We start from the raw sequence: 21,396 nt of genomic DNA, 5'->3' as shown, positions 1-21,396 counted from the left end.
CCCCCCCCCCCCATGCAAACAGACAAGCAAAGGATAAAACGTTGTGTGTTTGTTATTATTGCTGTTTGGTCTTTTTAAGATAGAGTCAGCCTTGGCTGGCCTTGAACTCACTTTGTAGCCTACTTGGTTGGCCCTGATCCTTGCACCCATCCTCCTACCTCTGCCTCCTGAGTGCTCAGATTACACTGATGCACCACTATTCCTGATTCAAATATATTCCCCCAGTAAGGCACATCCAACCTTTTTCTGAGAATGGTGCTTGCTCCAAGGCACCAGTAAACAGTCTGACCTTTCCAAAGAATAAAAGCAAGGAACCGGAGGGTTCTGTCACGGTCATACCCTTACTGAGGAAGGCTAGCCTTGTCTTGTACAGGTCCCTAGATCATCAGACACCCCAGTTATGTTTTCAACACATAGCTGCTATCTTATCTACCATGGATGTCCAAGGCAGAGTCTTCTTTTATAACTAGTGAGCTCACTAAATGGGATTAATGCAAAAGTTACTTTACGTGATCAAAGAATCTCATGGTGGAGTATACAGCATGTGTGAGACCCTGGGTTCACTCCCTAGTACAGGAGAGAGAGATAGGAGGAAAAAAAACTATCCCAGTTGTAACATCAATAAGCTACCTAGATGGAGGAACAATCCCACAAATATATGTCTGACATATAATACATCATTTCCACACAGTTAAGCTTCAGATACCTGCTAATCCCTTGCCACACATTTAAAGCTATATAGCTAACCTCCAAGATTCAAAATATGAAAGAAAAATCTGCAAAAGTTGATACAAATCACCTGGGTTTTATTTATGTCAAAAGCTGTTTATTTCTATTCATGAGTTCATAATTTTTTTCCGGTTGCTTTGTTTTACAAGACCTCAACAAAACTCAGCTCTCTGAAATTCCAGTATAAAATATGAGAATAGAATAAAAGGCACAGAAGAAAGGCAAACAAACACACTTCTCACACACACACACACACACAATTTGTCAAAATGCATAAAAAATGATAGGCACAAAATCTTTTGGAAGCTTCTGGAATCCCCTTGACATACACTCTATCCAGTATGCTACTCTAGTGTTAATTTTCTATTTAAATGTCAATATCTTTACATAGCAACATCACTACCTTCCTATACAATCTTTCCCAGCTTCCCTGGTATTTTCTGCAGCACCCATCCTGGCTGTCTATCTACTTCTGATGACATTCAGTTACCTTATCCGTTGGATCAGAACAGAGAAGTCACCAAAAAGATTTGATTCTAAGGCGACAGCAGAAACATAGTGCTACACTATATAGTATAATGACATCACTTAAGGCTCAACTGAAGGGCACTCAATGGCATATAACCTGGTGTGGTTCTGGAAACCACTACATCTCTTTCATTGTAGATTTGTTTGAAACACCTGTACTGACTACAGGCAGTTCTGCATTCACTATTATTCCAAAATAACTCCTGACCTGAGATGCATTCCACAGACAGTTATAAGACGGGAAGAGATCGGGGGCTGGGGAGGGGAGATCACACAACAAGGTGAAACTAAGACCTGGGTTTGGCTGTGTCACCTTGAGTATCTCTTTTGATCACCAGGGTTCCAGTCTCCTCAAAGCAAAAGATGAAGAAACTGGACTAAATTCTCTCTACAGTATCTTCCAACCTCTAAAGTTCTTTGAGATTCCAGTATCTCCCCCTTCACTAAAAAGATAAGCAGTAATGACGGGAAATTAGTCTAATTTTTTTCCCCTTAAATTTTCTGAGATGTTTTCTTTGGCTGAAGTTTTTTTTTTTTAATAAACTCCAAATCAAAACTATATGCAGAAAATATGGAAGAGCTGAGGACTGGAAAAGAGAATCACTCACTGATGCCACTAAAATAGAAATTTCAATTACCCTCAGGCCAATTTGTCAATAGTTACTCAAAAGTTGCTACTCCCATCACTGGTTTCCTAAAGCAAAAATAGGTATCGTCGTTCCCTTCACATCCCCAGAGAGTCATTCCGAATAACAAATAAATAAATAAATAAATAAACAAACAAACCAACAACCACAGCATCTAAAATCAATTTACAACTTTAAAACAAGTTTCAGGAGCCAAGGAAAGTCCACACAGCTTCCCCGAGTCATCGGTTTCATTTAAGGAATGACAGGAGATAAGAAACGGCTCTTATTATTAGAGGCGAGAAAAGCCACAACAGGCAGGTGACATCTGGTAAAAAAAGGAAGAAGTGTCGAGGCCAGAAGCTTGAGGGTCCTTGAGGCAACAAGTTTAGAGTGCAGGAAAAGAGTCCCCCAGGGATGTGGGGGAATCCGCCGCTGCCACCCCTCCCCGTCGTCTTCCCCACCCCCCCCACCGTGTCGTCGCGCCCCCGCCCCCCATCCCACGCCCCTGCGGCAAGAAATCTCCCTAGGATCGCTCGTTTCCCGCAGCCTCCCTCGGCAGGCCTCCGATCCATCGCAGAGGCGGCCAGACCCCTCAGGCCCGCCGTCCCCGCCGCAGCCCCGCAAGACACATCGGCCCCGCAGCCCCCGGCCCCGCTCACCTGCACCTGTTTGCGGAAGTGGCGCGGCCCGGGCACTGCCGACGGCCAGGAGCAGCAGCAGCTGCAGCAGCAGCACCGGCGGCGGCGAGGACACCGGCGGCCCCGGCATCTCGTAAACCGCGCGGTCCCCTGGGGCCGGCTCTCGGGTCGCCGCCTTCAGCCAGTCGGTCAGTCAGTCCTCCGCGCTGCCTCAGCGACACTGGCGCCGGCTGCTTCGGGACATACGTCTCTTCGGCCAAACGTCAACCTCGTTCCCGGTCTGCATCTGCCGCTCTGGCCGCGGAACCATCATCATCCTTCCCGCCCGTCTGCGCCGCCGCCGCCCCTCAATAGCAGCAACGGCAGCCACCCAGCGGAGCCGCGGGCCCAGGCAGCCGCGCTCCCGCCGCCATGATGGGCTGCGTCATGTGACGTAGGGCGGAGGCGGGACGCCTTGATCGACACCTGGATCAGCCAATCGTCAATCCATGCTGGCTTCGGAGGCCCCGCCCCCTCAGCCAGAGGAGGAGAGGGAGAGATCGCTGCGCCCCCTGCAGACCGAGGACTGCGGCGTGGGCAGCAGGTAACCCCGACAATTACTTTAAAATTTAAATTATAGGACGCCATAAAGAAGACCATAAAAATCCACTTATAATTTAATATGGGACTTTTCTTTTTATTTTTTCCTTTGTTTATTTTTATCAACGTGGTTCTCAGCATTTTATCACCCAAAACATAGTCCGGTTTTGCCTCCTTCAATTTTACTAGGCAGAACTTTCCTAGCCTCTTCACCTTAGGTTGATTCTCGCATCCTATCAGCTTTCGAGGAGCTTTGAACGTTTTAAAATTCAACTAAACAAGAACAGAATGTTTCTGACTTCATCACCCAGTGACGTAGCTAGTAAGCTCAAGCTGGCCCCTCTGCCAAGACAGCCCTTCCTGTCCCCTCTTGTTTCCCTGGCAGATACACTCCCTTTCATTCGGCAAGACACACCTGGAACATGACTTCATCGGTGAGGGCTTCACACCAATCCCCCAAACAATTGAATATCTATGGCCCCGCCTAACCCGACCCTGGACCAAAAGCCATGTTTTATTGTTCTGTGTCTGTCAGCCCCTTGAGGACAGTCACCTCTCTTAGCCTGAAGTAGGTGTCTTCTAAAGGAATTGTGCTAGATATTGGTGCTGGGGGGCGGAGAGGGGAGCAACTTCCCGGTGGGGAAGAAGACAGCTAGAGAGATTGTTTGCCTTGCTAGCATGAGGACCTAAATTTGATCCCCAGAACACCACTAAAGAAAAACCCCGCCTTGGTGGCGTGTGCTTGCTGGGGAGGCATAACAAGATGGATCATTGGGGTTTGCTGTCAAGCCTAACAAGCCTGCTAGGCAAGTTCCAGGCCAAGAAGAGACCCTACCTCAAGAAAAAGGGGGGACCCTAAGGAATGACACCCAAGGTTGTCTTCTGTCCTCCATACATACACAGAAAGAAACAAAGGTGCACACACGTACATGAATTCTCATGCAAACAGAAAAGGGATGGAGAAAGTATTTTCAGTTAAACAGGTCTGAGGAGACTTTGTTGGGGGTGGGGAGACCCTCGTCTCTGACTGATGGTCCAGTGTGTGAGGGAGAGGAACTGATTTGCATCTTATCAGAGAGGATGTCAGCAGCATGCAAAGATAGAGCTTACCCCCCCCCCATTCTGCAGACTCCCTGGAGCTACCAGCTGTCCGTGGTGCTAACTCAGCTCAGGACACAGGATGTCTGGGGAACACTTGCTGATGATGATTGAGGCGAGCCACACTAAGCACCTGAGGAAACAGGCAGCTGCTGTGTGGTGCTCCCAGCCCGGCCGCCACTTTCTGCCGGTCTTTCTGTGGGAAAGAGAAGGAAGACAAAGGTCTGGAGAGGAGGCATAATTGCCCTGTTGTGCTTTGTGGTCCATCAGGAAGCTCGGCGGCTGCATTCAAGGAAGATGGGAATTCATGCTACAACCTGACAAGAGACTCTGTGAGAAGCAGAACTGGCCCAGGGAAAGCCCTGCCTCGTCTAATCCTCCTGGTAATTAATCATAATTAAGATGCACCCCAACAACGTGTCATTATATGATCACAAAGCAGGTTTTGTTATTATTTGAGTAAGCCCCAAAGTTGAAACACACACAAACACACGACTGTTTTTCCCCTCACATGGGCTAAGGTTCACATTCCTCAGAAGCTATCTAATGGAAACCTTTACCCCGGCTCCCACCTCATGGTTTTTACCTTTGCCCAGCACTTGCCTTGAAGACTTCTAGTTAGAGATTTTACAAGACAAACAAAGGCCTGTTGAATTGGTGAAGTTTCTTCAGGAGCGAAAAGAAGCCAGCGTTTAGCCTAATTTAGGATTAGATTCCCTCAGATCAGAATCAATAATAGTTCAGTGTTTCTGTAACTGTTTGCGCTTGTCTGCAGCCTTCTCCATGCCAAGTCATGTTTCAGAAGACCCTCCTGGCACTTAGTGTCCTGCCAGCTAGAACTGGTGGAGGCTTGCGTACTGAAAGATAGGAAGTCTGTTTAGTACAGGGTGTGTTGCAGCTATGGAGATCTGGTACCTCGTGGGTACCCTAAAGGTTGGCAGAGCTCAGCTGGGTCATATGGGACGTCCAGGAGGGTCCTGTTGAAAGTCGTTGGCTGAATCTTTAGGAACCCTGTGGGCCAGTAATTAAATGCAGCCTTTCTTCCAAAAAAGAAAGAAAGAAAAGCAAAAAGAAAGAAAAATTAGTCTGTGTGTATAGGTGTTTTGCCTGCTTGTATGTCTGTCTGTCTGTCTATCTGTCTCTCTCTCTGTGTGATATATATTTGCACTGTGCCCTCAGAGGCCAGAAAAGGGCATTGGATCCTCTGGAGCTGGGGTTACAGGCAGTTGCGAGCTGCCCAAATGGGTTCTGGGAACCAAACCCCAATCCTCTGCAAGAGCAACAAATGTTCTTACTTGTTGAGACATCTCTCAGCCCTCTTCTTAGTCTTCTTCCTCCTCTTCTTCTTTTCGGGTTAGGGTTTCATGTAACCTAGGCTGGCTCTGAGTATGTAGCAAAGGATGACTTTGAACTTCTGATACCCCTGCTTCTTCTTCCCAAGTGGTTGGATTACAGACATTTGCCACCAAGTGTGTTATATGTGGTACTGGGGCTCAAGCACAATGTTCCATGAGCTAGGCAAGTACTCTCCCAACTGAGCTATGTCTCCAGCCCTCTAAACATAGCAAAATGGAATTATAAGTGCAGCGGCACACATCTGTAATCCCAGTACTTAGGAGGTAGTGGGAGAAGGATCAGGAGTTCAAAAATAGCCTGGGTTACATGAGACCTTGTCTTAAACAACTAAAGCCCCCAAATTACATTATATAAATGTACAATTGAATAATTACTTAAAAACAAAGATGGTAGGGAGAAGTGCTTCAACACAACACCAGTGAAACTGTCAAAACTGGCCAGCGAATTTGCTCAGCAGGTAAGAACTTGCTGCTAAGTGTGACCACCTAAATTCAGTCCTTGTGCCTCACATGGTAAAAGGAGAAAACTAACTTGAATAAGTTGTCCTCTGATTCCCCCATGTGAGCTGTAGCGTGTGTGCTATAGCTTGTGTGTGCCACCCTCCACTTAGATACACAATTAAACAACAACAAACCTTTTTGTTAGGTGTTGGTGGCTCACACCTTTAATCCCAGCAGTTTGGAGGCAGAGGCAGGTGGATCTCAGTGAATTTGAGGCCAGCCTGGTCTACAGAGTGAGTTGCAGGACTGTTACACAGAGAAACCCTGTCTCAAAAAAAAAAAAGAAAAGAAAAGAAAGAAAATGATGATGGGGCTAAAGAGATGGCTCAGTGGTTGCTCTTCCGGAAGACCCGGCTTCAATTCCCAGTACCCACATGGCAGCTCACAACTGTAACTTTTGACAACCTCATACAGACATACCTGCAAGCAAAACACCAATGTACTTAATACAAATAAATTATTAAAAAGACAGAAAGAAAAATGATGATGCCAAGGATGTAGCTTAGTTGGCAGAGTGCTTGCCCAGAATGCACAGAGCTCTGGGCTCCATCCTTAGCACACACACACACACACACACACACACACACAAACACGCACCACGCACGCGCGCCTATAATCCCAACATTCAGGAAATGACGCAGGAGGATCAGAAGTTCAAGATCATCTTTGGTTACCCAGTAAGTTTGAGGCCACCATAATGTACATGAGATCCTGTCTCAAAATAAAACACTGACAGCTGTATGTTTGGAGGTCCCTCAAAAGGTGTATTCCTAGAAAACTGTCATCATTGGATCTACCGGCATCTTCATAGAAAAGTACAGATTTCAGGGCTTTGCTTGCTTGCCTGCTTGCTTGATTGGTTGGTTGGTTGGTTAGTTGGTTGACTGATTTTTCCAGACCGCCCAACTAGGGTTTGTTTTTTTTTTTTTTCATTCATTTATTGATACAGTTTCTCTGTGTAATAATCCTGGCTGTCTTGGAACTATATTTGTAGATCAAACTGGCCTGGGTTTTGGGATTAAAGGTGTGCATCCCACTGCCCGGTCTTTTAAAAATTTGTGATTATATCTATTTATTTGTTTTCTGTGCCATGGTATATATATATATGTATATATATATATATACATATATATATATATATGCATGTGTGTGCCCTGTGGAGGTCAAAGCACAACCTTGGGTCAGGATTTTCCCTCTGCCATTCTTCTAGAGCAAGCCTGGGTCCTTAGGAGTGGGGCGTTTTTAACCACTTCCACCATCCCTCAGAGCTGCTTTTCATTTCTCATCCCTGGCTCATTAGACGGCGCAAGCAGGAGGTGAAGACTAAGGCAGAGGGGCTTTGGATGCAGGCCCCGATGAGCTCAAGTATTCAGAAGACTGAGGCAGGAGGATCCCACGTTTGAGGCTAGCTTGGACTACATAGCAAGACTCCATCTACAAAAACAACAACAAAATAAATAAACAGAAACATTGGCCGGGCACGCAGGCAAATCTTAACAATTCAGTAGCAAGACCAGATGTGTGCAGTGCACAAGGAGGCCAAAAGAAGGTGTTGGATGCCCTGGAACCGGAGTCATAGATGATTGTTGGCCACTATTAGGGTGCCGAGAATTGAACCCAGTTCTCTGGAAGAGTAGCTAATGCTCTTAGCCACTGAGTTGTCTCTCCAGCCCCACTCCATAAAGATTTTTATGACTGTCCTTTGCGTCTCTAACTTGGATCCTTCTTGCTGTTGCATTACTTTAATCCCTCTTCAGGCAAATTGGGAGAGCAAGTAGGTTAAAGTTTATCCCAGGCCCTAGTTCTCTGCCAGTAGTTAGCTGATTTTATCTGCATGTTTTATCTGCTGACTTTATCTGCATGTTGTGTTGACTATCCAACAAGTGTGTCTCTGTGAAACTCTTGGCTTCTGCTGCCTTCTACATCCTGTCTAAGGCATGTGACTCCAGGCAGAAGATCACGTGTCTTTCAGAGCTCTGAGCCACCTCCCACTTGGGAGGCGGGGGAGTAACTCAGTATGACAAAGGTTATGTCTAATAAATTAGCACTTTTAATATATGTACTCTATACTGCGACATAATGATGTTCTCCATAAGACAATTACAAGATTTATAAAAAGTACACAACAGACGGTGAGAGTCAAGAATGGAAAATCACTTTAAAAACATATTAGCGAACAGATTCCCACTCCCAGCTCCACCCCCAAGTTCATCAGCATGGATGCCTTCGTTTGGAGGTAAGCTTTATTTAACGATGACTTTCGAATCATTTTTGATGTGTCAGACTGCTCTAAGCACTTTATATGTAATCACTCTTTAGTCTTTATCTAATTTTAGGGCATTTTCATCACCCACGAAAGAAATCCTGGAGCTGGTAAAAATGGCTCAGCAGGTAAAGGCACTTGCTGTTGAGACTGACAACCTGAGTTCAATCCCTATGATCCAGATGGCAGAAGAGGAGAACCAATTCGCAAAGGTAGGCTTCTGACCTCCACAGAGCACCATGCCATTGGTGTGCATGCACGCTCACACAGAAATAAATAAAATGGTAAGAAATGTTGCACCCGCTCCCAGCCTTTCCCCACCCCACCAGTCCTAGGCAACCTCTAAATTACTTCCTGTTTGGGAAGGGGGCGTTGCCCATTCTAGATATTGTATATATATAAAATCATATACTATATGGCTTTCCTTTTTTTTTTTGTAAATGACTTAATTGCTAATTCCAATTTACAAATGATACAGAAACAGAAGCTAAGTGTTTTGGCCAAAGTAAGCAACAAATGTAAGACCTAGGTTCCCAAGACTTTGCTACGTTTTACAATAACAAATGAAAAAGGTGGGTGAGGGGGCTGGAGAGATGGCTCAGTTGTTAAGAGCATTGTCTCGACTTCCAAAGGTCCTGAGTTCAATTCCCAGCAACCACATGGTGACTCACAACCATCTGTAATGAGTTCTGGTGCCCTCTTCAGGCATGCACGCAGACAGAATATTGTATGCATAATAAATAAGCAAACAAATATTTAAAAAAAAAAAAAAAGAAAAAGAAAAAGGTGGGTGAGGTGGCTCAGCAGACAAGAGTGCTTGCCACCAAGCCGAAGGACCTGAGTTCAATCCCTGTGATCCACGTGGTGGAAAGAAAGAACCAACTCCCCTAAATTGTTCTCTGACCTCCTCACACTCTCCCATGGCATTCCCTGCCTACAGAAAATAAGTAAATAAACATCTTTAAATGAATAATCAAAAGTAGATAAGCATGAGTCTGAAGAGATCGCTCAGAGATTAAGAACACTTGCTCCTCTTGCAGAGGACCCAGGTCTGGTTCCCAGAACCCATATGACAGCTCACAACCATCTGTAACTCCAGTTGCAAGGGATCTGATGACCTCTTCTGGCTTTTGAGAACACCAGGTACACATGGGGTACACATATACATGCAGGCAAATGCTCATTAAATAGAAATAAAATCTTTTAAAAGTGTAGACAGCTAGGTATAATGGCGCGTGCCTGTAATTCCAGAATCATGAGTTCAAGGCCAGCCTGGGTGCTTTCTGTGTCTCAAAAACAAAAGTAAACAAACAAAAAGCTATTTATTGCAGATCTTTTGTAAAGAAACAAGGCAAAGGCCAAGTTGTTCCTCCACGCCTCTCTGGGGAAGAGATTAGGTAAATGTGCTCTGTGGTGGGGTACACTTTTAATCTCAGCACCCACAGGCAGAAGCAGGCCTCTCTAAATTTGAAATCAGCCTAATCTACATAGCAGGTTCCAGGTCAGCCCACTGGTCTCCAGTGAGACCCTATCTAAAGAGAGAAAGAGGCTGGAGATGGGAGAGAAAAGGGGAGATTAGTTTAGAATTTGCCTTCAGGTAAGGCCAGGCCGGGAGACAGAGATAGTGGTGTTTTCCCCAGGGAGCAGCAGCTCAACAATCTTTGTCTGATTCCAAAGATAGAATCTCTTTCTGTGTTTTCAATTTCTTTGGTCTGACTACACTGAGAAATCCCTATGGTCTTTTTTTTTTCTTAATCTGGGTGTGTATGAGTGTGTATGAGTGTGTGTGTGTGTTGTGCATGTGTGAGTGTTCTTGTATGTAAGTGACACTTGTGAATACACACACATGCCATAGCTTGCATGTAAAGGTCAAGGGACAACTTTGGATGCCAGTCCTTGCTTTCCACTTTGTTTGACACAGATCCCCTGTTATTTTTTTCTTCTGGATACTCTCGGCTACTTCGAATTTCTGCAAAGACTCTGGGCCTTGCCTTCCCATGGATGCAGCCCGTGCTGGATGAGGCTCTCTAGGGGAGCCCTGCAGCAGCCCCACCTGACATCATTCTCATTCAGGCATTCCGGAATCATCAGTTACATGTGTACCCTCACAAGATGCACAGCCATGCTGAACAAGACAGACTCAGTCCTCGTTCTCACCAAGATACCATGAAGTTTATGAAGAACATGTGTGCCAGGCAACCGTCCCTGCTGATCAGGGACAGCTTCTCGGAGACGACGTTTAAGCAGCAACCCAAAGAGATAGGAGGAGGATAAAACAAAGGGAGGTGGGTGGGGAGTTGCAGCTGTGTACAGGTTTTTGTTTGTTTGGTTTGGTTTTTTGAGACAGGGTTTCTCTATGTAGCCCTGACTGTCCTGGAACTCACTCTGTTGACCAGGCTGGCCTCAAACTCAGAGATCCACCTGCCGCTCCTGGGATTAAAGGCCTGCCTGGCTGTGGGCAGAGTTTAACACTTATTGTCTGTGGTATGTCAAAGCGGAGAATGTGGTTCTCTGCTAGACAGTCCTGGGGCAGGTAAGTGTTGGTGGGAGAAAGGAAGATCTGGTGTAAGATGCTGGGAGTCGGGTGTGCTGGGGGGTGGGGAGGGTAGGCAGAGTCAGGCACTGAGTAAAGAGATAAATAAGGCTTGAGGAGTGACTTGGGGTGATGTAGAGTCAGGTCTGGCTCCTCCCACTTGTCCCCTCAGGACACGGGCTCTATTTCCACTTTTAGACCCAGGGCACAAGATACTCTGGGAGTCCAGCCTTTTCTAAGATCCCTGTGGAAGCCACAGAGCGACAATGCTCCCATCCTGTTTTAATTGTTGGTTTCTGCGGAGCCGTGGGCTTTTCTTGCACAGATCCTCCTCATGTTTGCTTTTCCCCAGTTGATTCCACAAGCATTCAACTAACCCGGCGTGTAGCTGCATTGTGTTAGGTGCGCTCCAGACACTGAGGTGAACAAGATAAGGTCGCTACCTTCAAGGAGATTACTCCAAAGACAGGCAGAGCACAAGCCACGTGGGAAACCCCACCCACCAGTCACAGAGCCTTTACCCCAAGCCCATAAAACCAGGCTGACACTGAATGTCACCACCTGCTACTTTGCTTCCCGCCAAGGCAACTGGGCCAGACTGGGCAGGGCAGGCTTAAGCCAGGCGTGTAGGCAGGTGGGACGAGGCTTCTGGGTTCATGCCTGCCACTCGGTGCCTACTACGTCACCCTGTGGCACACGCCCAGCCCTGGACTACTGGGGATTTCAGGAAGGTAAAACTGAACCTACAAGCAAAGCAAGACCTGGAGAGACAGGATCTAGAATTGTATATTGTTCACTCTTGGGGAATCTGGGACAAGGTACTTGGGTTACCTCCTAACAAAATCAATGTATCCAGGCATATATGAGGAACAGAGAAAAGGTCCATTCTAGACCAGGGGCATGGTTGAGTGGTAGAAGACTTGTCTAGACTTCCCCAGTGAGGGGATGCAAGCAGGGCTCACCAAGAGAACATTTTCATAGAGTTCCCCCAGTGAGGAATCGGAGATGTAGTTCAGTGGCAGAACCCTTGCCTAGATTCTTCCAGTGAGGGGGCTGAGGATCCACTCGGGCCTGCCTCTTTTTTGTTTGTTTTCCTATTTCCTTTCAGACACTTACAGGGTCTTGCTGTGTAGCCGAGGCTGGGTACAAACTAGCCATTCTCTTGCCTCAGCTTCCCAAGTGCTGGCACTGCAGACATTAAACTCAGCCTCCACCTGGTCCTCTGCAGCTTGTCCTACCGTACCGTTCGTTTTCATCCCCATGGTGGTCTCAGGGAAGCCTGTGAGCTTTGGGGGTGAGGGTGGGGTGTCTCAGGAGAGGTAACAAGTTCTGCCTTCGCCACAACACAGAGGCCTGCCTTAAAAAGTGACAAAATGGCCTGATGGGGGTGGCTTGCACCTTTTATCTCAGTACTCAAGAGGCAAAGGTAGGCAAATCTCTGTGAGTCAGAGGCCAGCCTGGTCTACAAAACGAGTTCCAGGACAGCCAGGGATACATCGAGAAACCCTGTCTTGGGAAAACAAAACAAAACAAAACAAAACAAAACAAAACAAAAAACCAGTGGGGAAATGACCCTTGTGTGACCTACTTATATAGAACCTGGAGTCAAAGCTCGAAGGAACCGACAGGGTCACGGCAGCCACTGTCTGAACCTGGCTGCGGTTCCCTTTAGGACCCAGAGCCCAGCAGGAAGCTTTGTCTCACCAGCAGCCCCCACCCCTTGTGGCTGGGGCTAAAGGTGACTTTAAGGCTAAAGGAGGTCCCAGGTGACTTCCTGTACCTCCCGTTGCCCCGCCTGTTTGTGTCCAAAGGTATTTATTAAGGTAGTTCCTGCATCTGATAACAGGATGGGCCGGAATGAGTGGTTCTTTTGTAACACTCAGTGGACTTATTTAATAGCCCAAAGAGGTGTGGCTATTTCTTCCTATTAGAAATAAGTATGCTTTGCTTTTCTCTTCAGTGCTGGGGCTAAAATCCTGAGTATTACAATCTGCTAGACATTAACTTTACCTTTGAGCCAGGCCCCCAGTCCTTCAGTGGGGATTCTAGGCAGGGCCTCTACCACTGAGCCACACCCCAGCCCCTTACTGAGGGATTCTAGGTGGGGCCTCTACCACTCAGCCCAGCCCATAAATAGGATTTCCCTATCTCCTTGTTCATTCTGAATTATAGCCTTTGTTTTTGAGACAGGGTCTCACTATGTAGCTCTGTCTGCCCTGGAACTGGTCTCAAGCTCACAAAGATCAGCCTATCTCCGCCTCCCAAGTGTTGGGATTAAAGGAGTGCACCACTACATCAGACTGGGCGGGGTAGTAGCCTTTGCTAAAAAGGCATGTGTTCATATTGTCTTAGATTTCCCACCCAAGTCTATATTCTTCTCAGGAAGCTCCGATACCTAGGTGTCCCAGGAGCACTTCAAGTGTCTCTTGGGAGTTATGTCATCACTCTACAAAAGAATCCTCGAGGTTGGAGCTGTGCCCATTTTCCAGATGCAGGGGCTAGGGAATCATCCCACAGAATGAAGTGTTTTAGGTCAGTGTCTAACACACAGCAGGAAGGAAGGGCTCCTGGGGAGGCTGACCTTCTGCCAGTGATGTCACTTGGGCTTTGAGCCGTCTGGCTGTCTCCTCTACACTGTTTCTGCCTGGGATGGGGGTGGGGCAGAGACATTCCCTGCCCCACCTGCTCCCTCCTCCTGGTGAAGGGTTAGAGTTCAGTGTACCCAGGCAGGCCAGTGGAGACTTTGAGGATAGACTCCGCAAAGGGAACCTGAACACCAGAAGGCAAACTTATCCAGATTTCCATCTTATTTATTCCCATTTATTGTCCAGGAAGGTGTCAGGTGACATACTTGCAGTCCGCAGGTCTTGCTCAACAGTCCCAGATTCCTTTAAGAATACTCACTTATGGGTGGGGAAGCTAACTCAGTGGGCAAAGAACTCGATGCATAAGCATTCCGGCTTTAGTTCAGGTCCCCAGCACCAGTGCTAAAACCAGGTGTGACGGTGCGTGTCTGTAAGTTCAGCCCTGGGGCGCTGAGATGGTTGCTCTCCGGTGTCAACTTGACTATATCTGGAATGAACTACAGTTCAGAAATGGTCTGAACCTGTGGTCTGGATCCTGCGGCCGGAAGACAGCAGCCTTTGATTCAGATCTTGAGTCCGGGAGACACAGCCTCAATCTGGGCCCCACGGTCTACTGGAAGCCTATATAAGGACAGCTGAAGAAGGGAGGGCTCATCCATCCCTTCGCTGGCACCGGAGCCTGATTCAAGATTCCAGCATATATGGAAGACCAGCTGAGACACTCAGCCTTGTGGGGCTGAACAACTACTGCGTTCTTGGACTTCCCATTCACAGATAGCCATTGTTGGATTGCAGCCTGCCATTCCAATAAATTATATGTAATGCATATATATGAAGGGGGTTCATTTCATAAGTTCTGCAACTAGAGAACTCTAACTAATACAGAGACAAGGAGATCTCTGGGGCTTTCTGGCCAGCCAGTCTAGACTAGTCAGTAAGCCCCAGGTCCCACTGAGAGACCCTGTTTCAAAGCCTAAGGTTGTGGGAGGGCTGGAGAGATATCTCTGCAGTTAAAAACACTCACTACTCTTGTAGAAGACAGACATTTGGTTCTCAGCACCCGGAGGGCAGTTCACACCCATCAGTAACTATAGTTCCAGGGGATCAGGCACCCTCTGCTGAACTCAAAGGATATAAGGCAGGCATGCGTATGAACAAACACATTAAAAAAAAACTAATGGAGCTGGGCGGTGGTGGCACATGCCTTTAATCCCAGCACTCGGGATTACTCGGGTCTACAAGAGCTAGTTCCAGGACAGGCTCCAAAACCACAGAGAAACCCTGTCTCGAAAAACCAAAAAAAAAAAAAAACCAACAACTAATGGGTGGAGGGCAACCCTCAACATTGGCCTCTTGCTCTCATTCACTCACGTATGGGAACACACACACACAGAAACACAGGCATACATTTGTGATAGTTCTCCAACTGCAATGGTTGAGAAATAGAAACCATAAGCTAAACACAGTGGCCCACACCTGTCAACCCAGCACACAGGCAGTGGGAAACAAGAGGATCGTAAGTTCAAGACTAGCCCAGTTACATAGCAACTTCATGGCTAGTGTAGGCTGCATAGGGCCTTGTCTCAAACAAACAAACCAAAAAAACCCAAAACCCTCACAAAACAGAAAAGAAGAATCATGCAAATATGACATATGACCAGACAAGGAATGACTATGTCAACAAGAGACAATGCCTCACGTTAAGTAAAATACAGCATGAGTCCATACGCATATGCATATTCATGTCCATACATGCATATTCATGAGGACTGGAAGGAACTCATGGAAACAGTGGGGTTTTTTTTTATGTTTTTTCTTTCCCTAAATAACAGGAATAACAGGGTATTTCTTGTCTTTTCTACTTTTTTTTTTCATTCTTTTAAATGAACCTGAATTATTTTATAGGCCAAAAAGAGGGTTTCTGAGCTGGGTGGGGCACTCAGGAGGGCGAAGTAGGCGGATCACTGTGAGTTCCAGGCTAGCCTGGTCTCCAGAATGAGTTCCAGGACAGCCAGGGGCCAGGGCTACACAGAGAAAGAAACCCTGTCTCGAAAAAGACAAAATTTAAAAAAAAAAAAAAAAAGGAGGGTTCTGTGCAGGTGTGTGTATGTGCCTTCAAGTGTGTTTTATGATCTATTTTATTTGCAATGAAGTGAAGGGGGGGGGCACATGAATGCAAGTGCCTATCAAGTCCAGACGAGGGAGTCAGATCTCCTGGAGCTGGAGTTTTAGGCTGCCTGGCATGGGTGCTGGGAACAGAACAGGGCTCTGCAGACCAGTGCCTGCCCTTTCCTGAAAAGCAAACCCCTCCTGTCCCTTCCTTTTGTTTTTAAACTGGTGGACGCTACAGAGGTGATTTTTTTTTTCTTTAATTCCCAGCAAGATCAGAGGCTTGGTCACCAGCACACCCGCATGACTGAAGAACTTAAAATTATGCTTTTTTTTTTTTTAATCCTAAAACCCAATCCAGATGGCACCAATACAATATTCTTCATTTTTGCCATCTCTATTCACAGCCAAGCCAGGCCATGTTTTCTTTCACATCTTGGCCACAGTTGTCTGATTATTCACTGCTGTTCACAAGAACTCACTCGCTAGATCTGCTGCCTCTTAGGGAGTGTTAAAAAAAAAAAAAGTGCCCTTTTTAGAGAGATAATTGAATCGGCTGAGGGAAGCAGAGCGTTTTATTTTTGGTGGAAATGGTTAGCTACATTCCACTGAGTCTCTCGATCCCACTTGGATTGTGAGCGTCTGTTCATCATTCGTGGCCTCTCAATTTCATTATTTCAGCGTTGCTTCTGAGCAAGGTCCAGAAGCCTAGAGAAGAAGCTCTAGTTGTCCTATTTAAATCCGCGTCTCTGTGTGAGACTCGTGGTCAATAGCTACCGCAGAGGTGGCCTCTTTGGAGATAAGGAGTCAAGTCTCATAGAGCACACTTGGAAATCCCAGAGGTCTGGAGGCTGAGGCAGGAGGATTGCACATTCAAGAGCAAGCCAGCTTGGGCTATACAGTTAACTCCCATCTCCCAAAATGGAACAAAACAAACAAACACACTGTAGAGCACTCACCTAGTATGCACGGTGCCCATGGTTTGATCACCAACACGGCAAAAAGGAATGAACTGGGTAGTGATGGCACGCATCTTTAATTTCAACACTCAGGAGGCAGAGGTAAGGAATCTCTGTGAGTTCAAGGCCAGCCTGGTCTGCTGCAGAGCGAGTTCCAGGACAGCCAGGGCTACACAGAGAAACCATTTTTTGGAAAGAAAAAAAAAAAAAAAGAAAAGGAAAAGAAAGAATGAAGGAGGAGGAGATGGAGGAAGAGAGTAAGAAGGGAGGAATGGATTGAGGGAAGAAGGGAAGGGAAAAAATGAGGAAGGAGGGAATAGAAGAGACTGGAGGGAGGGGAGAAGAAGGGACGGAGAGAGAAAGGAAGCAGGAGGAGGAAGAAAAGGGAAAGGAAGGAAAACAGGGAGGACAGAAGGAGCAGGGAGAGGAGGAAGGAAGGAGGGAGGGTGGAGGAGAGGAGGAAAGGAAGGGAGGAGGGAAATGAAGGAAGGAGAGAGGGGGACGAAGGAAAGGAGGGAAGGAAAGGAAGAAAAGTAGAAAGGAGGGAAGGAGGAACAATAATTCTACCCGATTCTGGAATACCTAACAAGCCAGGTACCCAGAGGCAGGGGAGGAGGGATCTAGGTCTCCAGACCCAACCAACCAGCTCGCTTATATTCACAGATGAGTTGTCTGGCTCTTTCACAGCAAAACAGCCAGGGACAGACAGAGTTAGTTCTTTTTCTCAGTATTGACTACAATTACCAGTAAACTTGCCGAGGTGATGGGATGTTTGGGCGATGTGTTACTTGGTTTGAATCCTCCTACCAAGATCCAACTGAGCCTTAGAAGATACAGTGGCTGTAAGAAAACACATTGTTACTATTTTGCAGTCTATCATTTGAACCTTTATTGGACAGATTTTCAAAATTGTACATGCCTGCGTGCATGCGTGCATGTGTGTGTGTGTGTGTGTGTGTGTGTGTGTGTGTGTGTGTGTTAGAGAGAGAGAAAGAGAGAGAGAGATTGCAGGCCTTGTATGCATCTCACTTTTCACCTTATTGGAAGGGTCTTTCTTGTATTTTCTGGGCTCTGTATACTGGGCGTCCAGGTTTGTTTTGTCTGTTTTTGTTTTTTCAATACAGACAGGGTTTCTCTGTGTAACTTTGGCTGTCTTGGAACTCACTCTGTAGACCAGGCTGGCCTCAAACTAACACAGAGATCCGCCTGCCTTTCTCTCCCCAATGCTGGTATCAAAGGCAAGCACCACCACCACCCAGCCAGTTTGTTTGTTTTAATTTTTGTTAGTTTATTTTTCATGTGGGTTCAGGAGATCAGAATCAAAGCTAAATATTTTATCCTCGGAGCCATCTCCGCAGTCCCTGTGGTGGTTTGAATGAGAATGGCCCCCATAGGCTCATAGATTTGCATGCTTAGTTTCCATTTAGGAACTCTTTGGGGAAAGACCAGGAGGTGTGGCCTTGTTGGAGCAGGAGTGTGCTGTGGGTGGACTTTGAGGTTTCAAAAGCCCAGGCCAGGCCCAGTCTTTTTTTTTTTCTCTCTCTCTCTCTCTCTGCCTGCTGCTTGCAGATAAGGATGCAAAGCTCTCTGCTGCTTCTGCAGCACCATGTCTGCCTGCATGCAGCCATGCCTCCCACCATAATTATAACAGACTAACCCTCTAAATCCGTAAGCAAACCCCAATTAAATACTTTCTTTTATAATAGTTGCTTTGGTCATGGTGTTTCTTCACAGCAATAGAAAACTAGCTAAGACAGCCCCCTCCCCATCCCACCTTCAGATAGGATCTTGCCGTGTAGACTAGACTGGTCTCACACTTGAAGAAATCCTCCTGCCTCAGCCTCCCTAGTGCTGGAATTACAGGCAAGAGACACAATACCTGGCTCACCTCAGTCCTTTCCAAGGCTGAATAATATTCCATTAGGTAGGTATGTGCCTTAGTTAGGGTTTCAGTCGCTGTGAAGACACACCATGACCACAGCAACACGTATAAAGGAAAACATTTAACTGATGTGGCAACTTACAGTTCAGAGATTCAGTCCATTATCAGCATGGCCAGAAGCATGGTGGCATTCAGGCTGACATAGTGCTGGCTATATCTTGGTCAGAAGACAACAAGAAGAAGACTGAGACACTGGGGGTGTCTTGAGCACAAGAGACCTCAAAGCCCACCCCCACAGTGACACACTTCCTCCAACGAGGCCACACCTACTCCAACAAGGTCATAGCTCGTAATAGTGCCCCTCCCTATGAGCTTATGGGGGCCAATTCCATTCAAACCACCACAGTATGTCATGTTCCACTTATCCATTCATCTATCCGTGGGGCTTACAGCGTTCCCAGCCTTGGGCTCGTGTATAGCATTCTGCTGTAAGCATTCACGTGCCAACTATCTGATGGTGCCCCTGCTGCCAATGACTCTGAGAACATATTCCCAGGAATGAAACTGCCAAGCAAGTAGATTATCTTATTCTCGTGTGCATGTGTGTCTGTGTAGGAGTATGTGCAAGTATGTCCAGGTACCCGAGAAGGCCAGAGGGGGATGTTGAGTCCGTTGGGATAGGAGTTATAGGTAGTAGTGAGCTATCTAACATGGGTGCTGGGAACTGAACTCTGGTCTTCTGAGCCAGACTCTTAATTTTGTTTGTGTTTGTGTACACATGTACATGCTGGTTACTTCTTATTGTCAGTTTGACACAAACCTAGAGTCACCTGAGAAGAGCCAGCCTGACCTGAAGATGCCTGTGGCTATATCAGTGAGAAATTGTCTAGTTGAAGTAGGGCCCTGTCCACCGTGGACGGCACCATCCCTGGGCAGCTAGCTGAGCATGAACCTGAGAGGGAGTGAGCAAGCCAGTAAACAGCATTGTTGTTCTTTTTTAAAAAATGCTGCAAGATCCCCCGGCAGTAGGCAACAGAAATGCTGTAGGTCCCAAATGGTGGTGGCGGGCCATGTGGTGGCAGGCAGCGGGCTCTGGGAGCAGCCAGTCCCAGGCAGAAATGGCTGCCGGTCCAGGAGCGGTGGCCTGAGCAGTGGTGGCGGGCCAAGTGGCAGCAGGCAGTGGGCCCTGGGAGCAGCCAGTCCCAGGCAGAGATGGCAGCTGGTCTCAGAGCAGTGGTGGCGGGCCATGTGGCAGCAGGCAGTGGGCCCCAGGCAGAGACGGTCCCTGAGCAATGGCTGGTCCCAGGCAGGGAGACACATGGCGGGCGGGCAGAAGACAGAAACATGGATAGACACGACATGCAGGGTGAGGTTGAATGTTTATTTAGGGGTTTATGGAGGAGGAAAGGTGAAGGGGGGGACAGAGAGAGGGAGGGAGGNAGAGAAGGGGGGAAGCAGAGAAGTGGGGAGAGAGGCAGAAGCGAAGCTGCCTCTCCGAGAGGAAGACTGAAAAGAGAGCAAACGCAGGCCGGAAGCTGAAGATCAGCCTGCCTCAGCGGATGGGGGAGGGAGTGGGCGTGGCTTGTCTCTTAAAGGGACCAATACCATAACATTCCCAGGTCTTCCTTATAATAAAAAGCAGATTAGATCTCTTAAAAGGATCAAAACTATAACAAGCATGTCTTTTATTTGCTTGTTTGGTTTTTTGAGACAGGGTTTCTCTGTGTAGCCCTGGCTGTCCTGGAGCACTCTCTGTAGACCAGGCTGGCTTTGAAATCAGAGATCCGCCTGCCTCTGCCTCGGAAGTGCTGGAATTAAAGGCATGGGCCACCACCGCCCAGCTCAGCATATCTTTATCATTTCTGTCTCAGTTCCTGTTTAAGTTTTTGCCCTGCCCTCCCTCAGTGATGGACTATGGCCTGGAACTGTAAGTGGAAATTAACCCTTTCTGTGCCTAAGTCACTTCCGATCGTGGTGTTTATCCAAGCAACAGAAGCTAATCTAGAACAGCGTATCTACGGGTGAATATGTTGTGCGTGTGAGAGCACATGGTCAGGTAGCTACACGTGTGTGTGCATGAATGTCCATGCATTCATATGTGTGTGGTGGTCAGAGGTTAGCCATGGGTGTTGTCCCTCAAGAGACATTCACCTTTTTTTTTTTTTTTATTTTGTGTGTGTTGGTTTATTTGAGACAGTTTCACTATGCATTCAGCATGGTCCTGAACTCATCTTACAGCCCAGCCTGGCTTTAACTCATAACAGCTTTTTTTTTTTTCATAACAGCTTTTTGTTGTTGGTGGTGGTGGTGTTTTTTTGCTGTTGTTTGTTTTTTGAGACAGGGTTTCTCTGTGTAGCCCTGGCTGTCCTAGAACTCACTCTGTAGACCAGGCTGGCTTCAAATTCACAGAGATCCGCCTGCCTCTGCTTATGAGTGCTAGAATTAAAGGTGTGTGCTACCACTGCCTGGGTCATGAGTCTTTTTGTCCCAGCTTCCCAAGTGCTGGGACTACAGGCATGTGTTACCAGACCCGGTCATAAAAGTATTTCTAAGACAACCTTAATGGCTCCCATCTCTTCCTTTTTATCTTTTTCCTTCTCCTCTTCCTCCTCTTTCTCATCTTTTGTGGACAGCGTTGAGGACCTAACCTGGGACCACTTGTACATTTGGCAAGTGTTCTGTCTCTGAGTTACAGTCCTGTTCTTCACTTTGTTTTTTGAGATAGGGTCTCTCAGTAGCCTGGAACTCACCAAATTGTCTAAATCTATTGGCCAGAGAGTTCTAGGGATCCCTTTGTCTGCACCTCCCCACATATGACAGGCATGTGCCACCAAACCCAACTCTTTTTACATGAGTTGTAGGAATCAAACGTAGGTCCTCACACTTGTAAGGCAAGCACTTTCTCAACCGAGCTATCTCTCCAGCTCTAAGCATTTCTTTCTTTCTTTCTCTCTTTCTTTCTTTCTTTCTTTCTTTCTTTCTTTCTTTCTTTCTTTCTTTCTTTCTTT

At 46.9% G+C, this 21,396-nt stretch overlaps 1 protein-coding gene and 1 long non-coding RNA gene across 2 annotated transcripts in view; one reads left to right on the top strand and one right to left on the bottom strand.

Moving 5' to 3' along the window:
• The window catches only part of Lmtk2 (lemur tyrosine kinase 2), a 90,194-nt gene extending 87,230 nt beyond the window's left edge, over positions 1 to 2,964 (bottom strand). The window contains exon 1 of the mRNA XM_050124418.1: positions 2,546 to 2,964. Within this exon, the coding sequence (XP_049980375.1) occupies positions 2,546 to 2,654 (109 nt within the window). The 5' untranslated portion in view covers positions 2,655 to 2,964. The remainder of the gene's footprint in view (positions 1 to 2,545) is intronic.
• Positions 2,965 to 7,241: 4,277 nt separating this feature from the next.
• On the top strand, positions 7,242 to 10,662 carry LOC126489864 (uncharacterized). Its single transcript, XR_007589032.1, has 3 exons — positions 7,242 to 8,532; positions 9,361 to 9,463; positions 10,298 to 10,662. It is a non-coding gene; the product is annotated as an uncharacterized lncRNA (long non-coding RNA).
• Positions 10,663 to 21,396: the final 10,734 nt, after the last annotated feature.

This window comes from Alexandromys fortis, unplaced genomic scaffold (assembly GCF_014885135.2).
Source record: "Alexandromys fortis isolate MF-2015 unplaced genomic scaffold, M_Fortis_MF-2015_v1.1 scaffold_227, whole genome shotgun sequence".
NCBI lineage: Eukaryota > Metazoa > Chordata > Mammalia > Rodentia > Cricetidae > Alexandromys > Alexandromys fortis.
Note: the sequence above shows the minus strand (reverse complement) of the source record. Positions and strands in the feature narration are given on the sequence as shown.